The 13,482-nt window shown below is 32.4% G+C and overlaps 1 protein-coding gene across 2 annotated transcripts in view; it reads right to left on the reverse strand.

Moving 5' to 3' along the window:
• Positions 1–13,482, reverse strand: part of ADAMTS19 (ADAM metallopeptidase with thrombospondin type 1 motif 19) — a 163,081-nt gene that overhangs the window by 29,654 nt on the left and 119,945 nt on the right. For both annotated transcript variants that reach the window (XM_068666760.1, XM_068666759.1), the window contains exons 16-18: positions 11,450–11,530; positions 3,618–3,775; positions 2,594–2,747 (exon numbers count right to left, since the gene is read on the reverse strand). In XM_068666760.1, coding sequence (XP_068522861.1) covers positions 2,594–2,747; positions 3,618–3,775; positions 11,450–11,530 — 393 coding nt within the window. The remainder of the gene's footprint in view (positions 1–2,593; positions 2,748–3,617; positions 3,776–11,449; positions 11,531–13,482) is intronic.

The following is a 13,482-nucleotide window of genomic DNA, read 5'->3' on the forward strand; positions in this document are numbered from 1 at the left end:
CAACCACCAAGACCCTAGTGTTGAGAATGACTTGCAGAAAAATTGCACAGTAAGGAGAAGATATGCTTTTCCATTAATATATAAGTTAAGGAAAGGAATAACAAGTCCTGCCCTCTGTATTGATTAGTAGTTTAGAAGTTCTGTCCCGTTTAGCAGTACGCTGGCACATGTGGCCAGCTCTCAGCCAAAGAGATTCAGCTCATAAAGCCTTTGGTAAGGAGCCTGCACCATTCTCCAACTGCACCATTCTCAGTGGGCTAAAGAAAAGAAGCCATATAACTGATCTGATCTGTAGGGTAATCATTTAGGAAGCTGGGTACTGCCTGTGGAGTAATGCATGTTCTATTACACAAACTGTGCTTTGATGGATGGGTTGGGACCTTGTGTCTCTTGAAGCTGAACGGGTAAGAAATCAGAATTTAACGTAATACTTACAACAAGCAGTAGCTTGTAATCAGATGGGAGCATAATTTTTAGGAAACTAGCAAGCCTTGCATTAAAGATGTTAGTTAGTAGAAAATAACTTCATAACCATTTGTTCCTATAGTTACGTTATAACACCCTGTTTCTATCTGGAAGTTTACTTACAAACAGGGTGTGTGCAGGAGCAGGGCAGACATAAGAATTCAGTATTTGCTAGTGGTCAGAAATGTGTCTGTGGGTTGAGCAGTGAAGCTATAAATATTCATTATGTGTTTGACCACAACTGACATTTTACACAGCGTTTGTGTACGTGAGAGCACATGTAACTAATATATCATGCACAGCATTTGAAATGTTTGACATTTTTTTGTGCATTTACATATACATCTGTGTATTCATATTCCCTCCCATACTAACAAAGCTTCTCTGCAACACAGGAGGTTACAGACGAGTTACATGTATAAACATGCACAAAGCCACATGGCTTCATGAATACTTCTCATCCTGACATACATTTTAAACATTTAATGAAAACTACTGATAATTGTTATATACTTTAATCAGATTTATCAAAATACTGGTGTTAAAATTTCAAGCACAAATATTTACACAGGGTACAATATGCATCATTTCAATTTCATTGTTAGTTCTTATTAAACCAAAGAACTAAAAGAAGAATTAAAGTTGTTTTGCCTAAGGTATGAAAAATCTTTCACTTGTATTTCAGAATATTTGCAGTAAAAATACCTTTCATGGAACTTTGCATTAACTCAGCTATTTTAAACAATAACAAAACGTGATGGCCAGTTACAACAGAAAAAAATATGATAAATAAACATTACAGTAAAACACTTCAATATTTATTTAAGCATTAATGTAGAAAAAAAAAATCACTGACATACTGCACTTCAGGACTTTTCCAGATGATAGGTAACTTTAGAAATAACTGAGGCAATAATGAGAGATTGTGGTAGCATTCAAATTATTCTAAAAATATTTCAGGAAACTGTAAAAAGCATGAATATTCCAAGTGAGTATGAGTGCACTATGGAGAAACAGAGGATGATACTAGCACCACGTACAAAATGCCTTCAGGGAAGAAGCTTTCTTACCAAACCACAAAAGGCATGTTTATGGAAACTACAGTAATCTGTCGTGACACCAGGACTGTTCACAGAGTCAAAGTAGCTAGAACACAGTGTTCTTTGTGTTGCTGTTATGAGAAGGCAAAGCATTTCCAGGCTTTCTTATTTGAACTACAAGGTGCATAGCAATTTTCAGGACTGCTGATCACAGCAGCCGTGATTATCAATGTTGTAAGCTGGAAAGACAGGTATCAATAATCAATCTAGTATTCACCATGTAAACCCGACTAATTAATTTACAACATGTAAACAGATTTCTATAGGTAGCATTCACAAAAACACTCTTACATGTTTCCCACTGTAATCACCTTTTCTAATAACCAGCTTCTAAATAGTTACCAATTTTAAAGGATTTTGTTACAGTAATATTGCTCATGTTCCAATATTTGTTTTCATATTTGCATTTTGTTTTTTCCAAATTCACATTTTTTTATGGTTCATAAACATAAACATAGGAAAACTATTGCATCAGCATACTAATATCTGCTGTTGCAATATTTGTTCCATATGCTTCTGGATCTCAACTCATGTTACTAACGGTACATATTTGATCTGAGATTGGGGTTCAGCTTTTCTGTAGTTTGAAATGTCTTTTACAGATCGTTTTTCTTCAGTAGTTCCAAATACACAGTGGAATGCACATGAACTTTCTATTCTTGTTCTAGCTCTTGCACTTGTATTTCTTCTTGGAAACCGGGTCCTGAATTTACTTTTTTAATCAAGTTTTGGTTGCTTCACTAACATTTTCTTTCTACCAACTTTATTTAGTTTGAATCTTTACCTGGAGTTATCAGTATTCTTTTAATATAACCAGGAGGAACATGACAGAAATATGTCCACTGTTCTAAGGAATCATACAAGTTGCAATGAGGATATTATTAATAAATACATTGCAGTGATCATCAGTCTGAAATATTAATATATCATTTGTTTTAGTCATCATATATATACATGAATATATATATATATACATTACAAATATTGTAGATGCAGCGTGTGTGTGTGCTTTTTTAAAAAATTTTTACCTCCTCCACATACAGCATCACAGTCCTCCCAGCCAGAATGAGTCCACATGAAAAGAGGCTCTGGTACTTTAGAGCTTTGATTCTCAGGAGGAGGATCCAGTGGGATTGTGTACTCGTAGTGTAGACCATAGTTCTGGTCATGGAATAGCAGCACCTGTAATTATAGAGAAGGAAAATCTTTCTATGTGCGCAGGAACTATTGAAGACAAACTTGGACTTGAGAAGAGATAATCTTGAAGAGCATGCCAGAATGACTTAATGCACTGTAGCCTTTAGACCCTTCTGATAGATTTTGTAGATGAAACTAATTAATAGAAGTATCCAACCCAAAACAATGGGGGGAAAAAAAGATTTTATTTAACATAACAGTCACAAAGTTCTCCATGTAAAATTGTAAAAAAAATATATATATATATACACCAGAAATCTGGGGAATGATATATTACATATCCTATGTTTCCAGTGCTCTAAAAAAGATATCTTTCCTAGATGAATCAAATTTCAAACTATTTTGGATATACAAAATGATTTCTTACACTTAAAAGATTTTGAATTGTGAAGTACTTCTTCATCATTTCTTCATTTTTCCTTTTGTTTTTGTCTCTTTGGCTATCAACTTCGCCTTCCCTACACTGAAATGTGTCAAAACTCTACTACTCAATGGAGAATTTGGTGATTACAACCCTAAAATGGCAATACTGTGCTGTAGCGTCAGCCAGTGTGCCAAGAGGATAGAAAATATCTGATCCTAATTTGAATTTCTCTGCTCAAGCTGCACATCAGCTTTGTATGAAATTTGTAGGAATTCTGAGGCCCTCCATTCTGCCTCAATAACATGAAGTTTATTATTGGATTTAAAAGAACTTTTTAGAACTGGGCTGACAGATCAGCAGGTACATCTCTCATAGATCCCGTTATCTTCAGAAGCCTGGAAAAAATAGGTCCCACACTATAGGATAGGAATCAGGTTAAAAAAAAAAAAAAAAAAAAAAGGCGAAACAAAACAAAACCCACATTGTCATACCAGTAAATGTAAAGGTGATGTTGTGGGACCTTTGGCAGATATCTTCTCCCAGAGACCTCTTCGAACATAATGGACGGTGGTCCCAGCAATATTGAATGTTCCTGAATGCTCTATCTTCCAGTCACTATTAATTGACTGTTTACCAGCATCTCGAAGAGCTGCCAAAATACATGAAAAAAGGCCAATACAAAACAAAAAAAAGGCATTGTCAGTAGTGATTCTGGCCTCCTTTTACTTCCTGTTTGGATAATTTAACAGGTAGGTGAAATCACATAACTCTGCGAAGATATTTATGGATGCTACTATACATGAACTTCAACTGGAACATGTTTCAGAAGCACTTTTTGGAAGATATCCTTGGCAAATCTGTGTGTGCTAAGCATAACTTGAAATTAAAACAGTGTTTTAATGCCTAGTGAGACTGACAGACTCCAGCACAATTCACTAAATTAATTTATGACAAAAGCTTTGTCTCTTTTCCTAGGTAGTCACTTCTATGACCCATACAAGACATGGGAAATGTAATTTTCACAGGACACTCTTCAAGATCTGTGGAATTATATCAAAACTTCAACAAATTCTGGTTCAGAATTCTTTCCCTCTAATTAATATATCTACTTTTTCCTCCATCTCAAAATGTGACAATACTACTGTCATACTAACTTAAGCACTTATTTTATACAGATGTTCACCACTTAATTTAATGATTCTAACAAACAGAAAAAGCTTGTTCTTTTTAGATGAATCATTGTCTTCTTGGCCTAATTAATATTCAAAAGCATCATCAGGTCAAGAAAGATATTCAGACACTGAGAACAGCGTATTTTACAGTATTTTTCTATAGTACATTCTGAATAGACCCTTCTGTGAAGAATTTTTAATTTAATTTTATTTTATTTTATTTGTAATCAGGTCTGTAATAATCATATGAAGTAAAATATGCTTGAAGTCACCTTTTGGACAACAAGTTCTACACATTCCTCTTCATTGAAATTGCATGTTTGGCATCAGACTGTTTAAGAGAACTTCAACAGTTTAAGTCTTGTCCAAAATTTCTTATTTAATGTTGTAAGTTAATGTGAGTCATTCCTGTAATCATCCTCTCTCCTATTCATATTTATACTGTTATGTTTTGTTTCTATGGGAAACAATGGCAATAGGTCTATGGACTGGCAGCAATACAATTGCATAAGACACCACTGATGCGTACCACTACAGCACAGTGTAATAAATGTTAAGACTATAAACTCCATTAACACTGTAGAACAGTCTTGTGCTAAAAATAACCAGTGATTTTACAAGATTTAAAAATTGGTATTTTAGGTTTAAACATTCTATTATTAATGGTAATTAACTCCCGTTTTATTTTAAAACTTTATGGGTCAATCCTCTTCCCAGTGGAGAAACAAAACAAACGTACTTGAAAGTGCCAAGGTCCAGTCGGGTCATGCTGCTCACATGGAGCAACATCTTCTCCCTGGAGAGCAGTGGACCTTGCATTGTCTTCCCTATCTTTAAAAGAAGCGTTACGTACCACAGCATACAGCTGTGTGCAGGGGAGTGGTATCCCAGACCCAGACTCCCTACTCTGCTTAGTTTTTGGTAAAAGAGGATTTTCTGTACAAAGTAATGCAATGCAGGAGGGAAATTCAGCACACTAGTGTATCTATCTAGGCTATAAAACAAACGGAACAATACATCTACAACTAAGATGAGCAAGCAAAAAAACTCTGATGAGGAAAACCTACCAAGAAAAGAGGCATTTGTATCAAAATAAGAGGGAAGTAGACAAGATTGAGCTGTGAATTTGGTCTTTTGTTCTGTGCAAAATTTAGTAATTCTCTCCAGGAGAGTACTAAAACAATGTCATTTTGGCCAAACCCCATTTTTCCAAGAAAAATAGAAAATATAAAAAATATTTTAAATTAATTTCTAAATCAGAATACTTTCACTGATATCTTTTCTCAGGGAAGTCACTGTTTCACTCCCATTAATGTTATCATGGGATCCCTTCAAATCATCTTAAGAATATTAATACTCAAGGTTTGAAAAACTTTTTCAAAATTTCAACTTGTCATCTCATGAAGGACAAAATTCCATCTTTATCTTATTAGATAAAGATTCCATCTTTATCTTACGAAATTAGAGTTACATATGATTTGGCATAATGTCTTACTGTTTCTGTTTAAACTATTTAAATTACTTTACATTAAGGCATTTGTTTCCGACATTACTGAATAAGGTACTTATAGACGTTGAAAGCAACTATGCTTTCAATTTGCAGTACCATACAGGACATATTATTGTTCAATAAATTATGTATCTTTTTTATGGGAATAAAATTGCCACTTTTTTCTATCAGGTCACGTTTTAAGATCAATAATTGCTTAATTGCTTTCTGCTTTCTCCAAAGTAAATAAGGATGAGAATATTATCTTCTGCAGCAAACTTTAGTTGCTGCTGCTTCAGTCATTTCCACATCACTGTTTTGATTTTAAGGAAACTAAAGAGAAGAGAAACCAAATAGAAATGCTATCAAGTGACTATGAAACAGAATGTCATATGTCAGCACAGGAATATCTTCTTTTTATTTTTCAAAATAAAAGTGTTAAGATACAATCCAGGAATTAAGCATTTATTTAAAAAACAATCGGGTGTAAGTAAGGCACTGAACAGTTATTACTAATAAATCCAGGTTAGAGTGGAAGAATCTAATTCAGAAAAACACTCAGTTACAAATCTGATAGTTCTTGTTGAATTGTTCTGCATATACATGTATATTTTTGTCGTGTTGTATTTCTACTATTCACTTATAAGATTGTTATACATGATCCATATTTACTAACTGCGAAATGGTGTTTTGTTTGTTTGTTTGTTTCTGGAATAACAAATGTGATGTAAACATCTCTCTTGTATTCATGTGTGAATTTAACACCAATGATAAAACAGAAAAAGCTTACAGGTGCTATTGTTTTATAAGCAATAACCATCAATAAGCCACAGGTCTCCACAGGTCTACATATTGCTAGAAGCACTTGATAGCATTTCATCATCACATCAATTAAATAACTCAACTGTTCATTAGTATCCAGGAAATCCTTGTGTTAAGGTCATTACTGTTAAAATAACGAGAAGCTGAGAACAGGAAAAGCAACATGCATGTTTTGCTATGATAGGGCAATGAACGCAATTCATTTTATTTTATTTATTTTTTTAAAAAGGACAAAAAAAGTTTGTATTTTCTCACAGCTCTTGAAAATAGAAAGGAATAATCAATCTGACCTGCTTAAATCTTGTGTTTTGTAGCAAACATTCCTTGCTAAACAGTAATAAAAGCACCAATTTACAAGTACCGCACATAAAGAATTATGAAATCTAATGAAAATTAAGGACTTTTAGGACAGTGCTTAAAAATAAGAGTTAGTCTATGCTTAAAATTAGTAAGTGTTACTTTTATTTCCCGTGCTACAATGCTCACACATACAATGAACTTATTTCCAAAATTAGTTTTAACTTAGAAACTGATTCCTGTTTTATCTGCCTGTTTTCTTAGTTACATGTTTTCATCATAGCCTTGCTGACCTATTTGCACTTCGTTTATCACTTTTATTTCACAGTACAACACAAATTCTCATGATATTAGATACAATTGCACAGGAATATTTAATTAGGGTGTATATATTGTATGTGTTATTTCTGTTGCATAATTCTACATAGGCAAGTAATATCTTTTCTAGAATGAAATCTGAGCTATATCAAAATGTGTACATGCAAAAATACACTACTAGCATTTATATGTATACCTAACTTATTTGCAAGTGCTGAGCAGAAAACTTAGAAAGCATGATTCCATGTTAGTACCAATCTTCACTCTCATTTTTGGTCAGACTTTAAGGTAATTCTTTTTGTGGTGCATAGCACTTTTAATTTCAGCTTTATTGACTGTGAAGGAAGAGCTGATTCATATCACTTTTCATTTTGTCTTCTGCATTGGCAATGTGAGACCTCTATAAAAATTTTAATCAGACTCACAAACTGAATAAAATAAGCATTTGTTTCTTAATTCTGGATGTTTTCTGAAATGGGTTGTTCAGCTGTTGAAAGTTGTATGGCTGCGTACACACAGAGAAAATGATGCTTATATGCCTGAATTCAAACTGACTTTTAATCTGCCACTACTTTTGTCAACAAGAAAAATAAGGAGTGGTAAGACTTTGTTAATGCAGTAACACAGAACAACAGTAACAAATGTGCACACTCTTATCTGGAAAATAATTTAAACTCATTTTCATGAACTTTTCTGCATAGTTTATATTGCTACAAACTACACTTTGCCAAAAGCTTTGCTGATAGCTTTCACAAATGTTATCTTATCACAAATGTTAAAGAATAGATATTTGTTTCATCTTGATATAAAAAGGTTTTAAAATATTTTATTTACTAACCATTTTCTATGGCCTTGTATGGATGAAAGGAAAACACAGTGGACTCTGGTCTCTGCTATATGATCAGGTCCTCAACTCATTTCCAAGGTATTTTATGTGCATTGTCAGAAATGAGGAATTCAAAAATTTGTATTATTTGTCAGACCCCATCTGCTTTCTTGCATGCTTCTGCCTCTGCCACTCTTCCCCTGTCTCATACTCTCCCTCCCCCCACAAACATGGTACAACGTGCTTCTTTCTTAACTAGGAAACATATTTGATAAAGGATATTTGACAAGAACTTGCACACCTCTGAACCTGACACCTATACACCTATATACAGCTCACTGAATGATTGAGGTTGGAAGGGACCTTTAGAGGTCATCTCCTGCAACCCACCTGCTCAAGTACAGCCACTTAGAACTAATCCATTTCTGTATTTCATTTAGAAACAAATAATTTCTCTCATTTCCAATTAACACCGAGAATTTTCAGTTTTTAGATCACAAGTCTGTAACTAATCTTATTAATTCATTATAATACTGGACTTGACATCTTGACATGCCATTATACAAGTGTCACAAAAATAAGCATTCTAAACTCAAAGCCTGGTATATCTCTTAGGAAAAATACTTTGAACTTCGTTTCTGTATTCTACTTTAAGAACTGAAAAAAACAAAAACAAACAAACAAATAAAACCAAACAAAACCACCTGCCAAATACAAAGGAAAATGTAGCAGCAGACAAGGCATAATCTTAGACCACAGATCCTAATTCCAAAATGAGTATGGTTTAGGAAATATTCTTAAATCAAATAAACACTTGTTTTTCCTTCTTTACTATTACAAATAATTTCTATTCCTGAATAGAAATTCCTAATACTGAGGAAAGAAGAATCACAATCTCGTATGTATTTCCTCATATAACTTAAGTAATAAGGAATACCTATTAATTTGGCTTCATTACAATAAAATATAATAATAATAATAATAATAATAATAATAATAATAATAATAATAATAATAATAATAATAATAATAATAATAATAATAATAATAATAATAATAAAAGAGTATGTAATTCTTTCAAAACTGTAAAGAAAACCTCACTGAAGGGGATCTGTGGGTCATCACTGCTTCTACCTCCCCAGAGGGGAGAAAAGAGGACAGACCTTGACAGAGTCATCAATTCAGTAAATGCAGTTGCAAGTCACACTTTATCTTTTCTTCTAGGATGCCAGAGCTCCTGCAACTGTGTTAAATGTTGATATACCTCAGATAAAGGTATCTGATGTGTTCAGAAAGAATTCCTCTGAAGATTTACTGCTATGGACTGTGGTTTTACTGGTCAGTTTAGCATCATCATGGAAGCTTCCATATCACAGTGACATTGTTTTCTGATCACCTAGTAAATCCAGAGAACGGCATTTTACTTTGATTGTCTCTGTATTTGACCTGTGCTGTACAACAGGGATCGAATTTTCCAGCAGTTTAAATTAGCTTCTACTTTGTAAGCCACAGCTCTTTGTGTATGCTGGGCTACCTTATGCTTACAGCTGTATCTTCAACTATAAAGTTATTAATTATTTGAGCTATACTATTTGAGCTATACCATACAAAAAAAAAAAAAAAAAAAAGGTCTTATGAAAATTAGCCAAGCAGGAATACTGTTGGCCTATACTGACTTGTTTCAAGTTCAAAAACCCAGAGAGCAAAGTGCTATGCAATGTAAAATTAACATACAGAACCGTAACATAAAAATAAATCAGAAACATAGAATTTAATTTGCACTGTATTTCACACTTTTATTCAATTTTCTGAAAAATATTGTTTCTAAGGTGAAATGTTTATACCTTCTTCACTAAAATGGCAATGTTATTACTCCAAGTCAAAAGTGTTAACATTTAAATTGTTACTCCTATTAAATTCAATTTTTTCATGCTTTCAGAATAAATCCGCTGAAATTGAATAAAGTTTAATTTAAATACCTTTTGCTAATAAAAGAAAGAAAAAAGTGTGAAAACCTAGGTTTTAATCCAAAATAAGAGATATTTTCCTGCTTCCACATAAAGTCTTAAAAAATCTCAATGATTCAGACTGACGTTAGCTACAATAAAAGCTGAATTAAAGTGACAATCAATGAAAAGCTGATTAATGCTAATTAGCACCTTTCAAAAACAAGCAGCATATCTGATATGATTTCATAAAAAGAATTATAATTCTTTTTGCGTCCCTGTTAAGGGAGGAAAGCTTGCTATTTATGAAAATGAATTAATTTCCTTAAATACAACTCCAGCTTTTATTTATTTTTACATTATTTAAAAAATAAAAACTAAGCAGTACTTCACTTGTCTGCATATGATAACACAGCAGATACATAGGATGAAAAAAAAGAAAACTTGGAAAACTAAGAAAATGAAACTTCTGTTATCGATTTGACACTCAGACCTCCATCTCAAGCTCCATTGGTGCACAATGAAACAATCCAGAACTCTAAATCTCCTGTGATATTTTAACAGGATAGGCACAGCCCTCATGACAAACCAACAGTCACACATTAATAATGTCAACTGTCATAACTAAGACTTGATATTTTTTATGTTCTCTTAGTTAAAGTACTGAGTAAAAAGTTCCTTAAAATGTAAATATAACTTATGAACAGAACTAAGAACAGGGGACAAATCGGGCAATTTTTCATTTCATTGTCCTATTTCTTGTATTAAGTTTCTCTCAATTTAAGCTACAAGCAGTTCACTAAATATTTATGGTATTTCACTTATACCACAACAACATTAACCATAACAACAATTACAAATTATACTTTCCTAGACAACAGCTCTACAACTCATTAAAAACAAAAAACAAATTTTCAATGAAATGTAATTCCATAAAAAAAGTAAAAACTAAAAAAAAATAATTGTGATTACATTTGCCCATGAAAACATTTAGATGATTTGAAATTATCCAAATAAATATTTTTGTGCTTTCTTAGTTTAACTTTAGAGCTTTCATTTGACTTTGTTGGTAATTTCCTGTGTATTGATCGGTCAGTGCATTTTTTATTTTTTTTTGGCTAAGCAGAAATTATTCCATGTTTCAGCATAAAACTTTTCACTAGCTTCAACGTGAAGTGTTTTCATATGTGTTCTCGACATAAAGCACTGAAAATCCTGCAACGGGGAATTTTTCTGATATCTGAACTAATTCTTTGAATATTTCTGTAAATGAGAAGAGATGAAAGTTCAAACAAACAAAAAAAAAAAGTGCAATAGCCAAATGTTATGCAATTTCTACAAAATTTCTTTAAAGGTTATTTTCAATGTTTTCTACATATATTTTTGTTTAATTACACAAGCATGTTTAGCTAGCTCTCTTCAGTGTTGATCCAAACAGGACATGAACACTAACCTAAATAACTGTGAGCTGGTTTTTCTTCCACAACTTTGATTCTTCGTGCTCCTGCAGGTATCACCAAAGCTTCCACATAACCTAGGCATGAGACCATATGTACTATGTTAAATACAAAAGTATGGAAAAGGACATTTTGTATGTTTTTTTCTTTCTTGTTTATTTTCTGTTTTAACTGTAACAAATTATAATTTATATAACAATGTCTTGAGAGTCTTTGAAAAATGTTAAAATTGTTAACAAAAATGAAACTGTATTATGTGTAATACACATATACTATGATGTAATATTAAGAGGATAGAAAAGTGAAACATAACCTGAATTAGTGATGCTGGAGCAGACTGGAGATGGGGCAGATAAAGCTGTCTCCAGCCAAGTAGAATAGTATTATTATCACTACCAGACCAGACAAATTCCAATTTCATTCAGCATGTAAGGACAAATGATATGGCACCAGAAAGTAAACACCATCACACTGTTTGTTTTGGTAAATGTTTTGTACTCCAGGTTTCTTGCTAAAACATTCAACCCCTGTTATGAATGACTTTGGAAGTATATTTATTAGTTAGTTGTATTGCATTAAAATTGTTTCCTTACTGTGTGGGATTAACACATGCTGTTGAGCCATTTTCTCTAAGTAAAAAGGGGTGAAAAGGCAATGCAGGTGGAAAACACTGTACAACAAAGAATGTTATAAATAAAATCACATTATAGATTATTTAAGTGAACTTCAAAAAGTAGATAGTAAAAAATATTTATCCTGTGTAGCTATGCAAAGTTTTATAAGCAAATACTGAGCACTTATAATAATTTTTCAAAATTTTAGTCTTAAAACTTGAAAATTAGATAGCTGCAAAACAGCATTATTTAATTCCCTTAAGAGCTAATAATTCTATGTATTGCTGATATTCCAGCTTCTTGAGAAGGAAAACAACACAGCTATGTTTAGATGGCAATACTATAATAATGTGGATTGACATAAAATCCTGAAAAATCTTTAGAAGTGTTTGGATATTTGCACTAGCTATGGAAGAGAGCTGACATATTGCCATTTATTAGCAGTCACCTTCTCCATAGTTTTTGATCTGTAGTCCTCAAGACTCAGCCATGGTTTGGGATCCCTGTTCTATATTACCTTAAGACAAGGCCAGACATAACTATCTGATGATTATACATTTCTTATTTTATTTTAATTTTTTTTAAGTATGCATTTAAGTAAATGCATTGAAGTCCTTGATTGTTCAAAGATATAGTCTGCTTCTAATTACAGTAATTTATGATGTGATTTACTTACTGACTTGAAATTCTGCACATTTTCTATACAAGAAACTGAAAGTGTAATCGCAAACAAATGCTGAAAACAGTTGGTAAATCACTGTTTGAAAGGGAAGACTTTTCTTTAAGAGAAGGCATAAATGGTGCACAGTGAACACTATTAGGATTTCAATCCTCTGCTCTGCAAACACCACTGTGCAGTAGCTAGTCAATTCACCTCTTTCAAAGAACAGATCACAGGACTGTTTGAAAATCTAATATTCATTCTGCATCAGAAAATTTATTTACTTTTTAAAACATGTTGATACTAGCATAAAATAATGCAAAGGATATAAGACTTCACACATTTGATTTTATATTCTCCAACTGCTTGTTTTAATGACATTACTCTAGTTAACAGATCATAGTTAAGATCATTTATTTTGAAGAACATTAAATTATCTAAACAATGTAAGAATGTATTGTTTATTTACTTATAAACACCAAGAAAAAATTGCAAATTTTTAGCAATCATGTTTTCCTATGAAATAATGTGTTTAATTACATATAAATCATATAATTCAATAATTTTGTATAAAATTAAAACAATGTTATTTTGCAGCAATTTAATAATAATAATTTGCTTGTATCTTAAACATTGAACATATGATCAGGGTAGGATTAGTTTCAAAAATCTCCTTTGTAGGGTCTGAAATAGTGAGAAACTGCATCAGTTTGAAAAGCATACCCTAGTTTGTAATACTCAAAGCAATCAAAGC

Source organism: Anas acuta, chromosome Z (genome assembly GCF_963932015.1).
Source record: "Anas acuta chromosome Z, bAnaAcu1.1, whole genome shotgun sequence".
Classification (NCBI taxonomy): domain Eukaryota; kingdom Metazoa; phylum Chordata; class Aves; order Anseriformes; family Anatidae; genus Anas; species Anas acuta.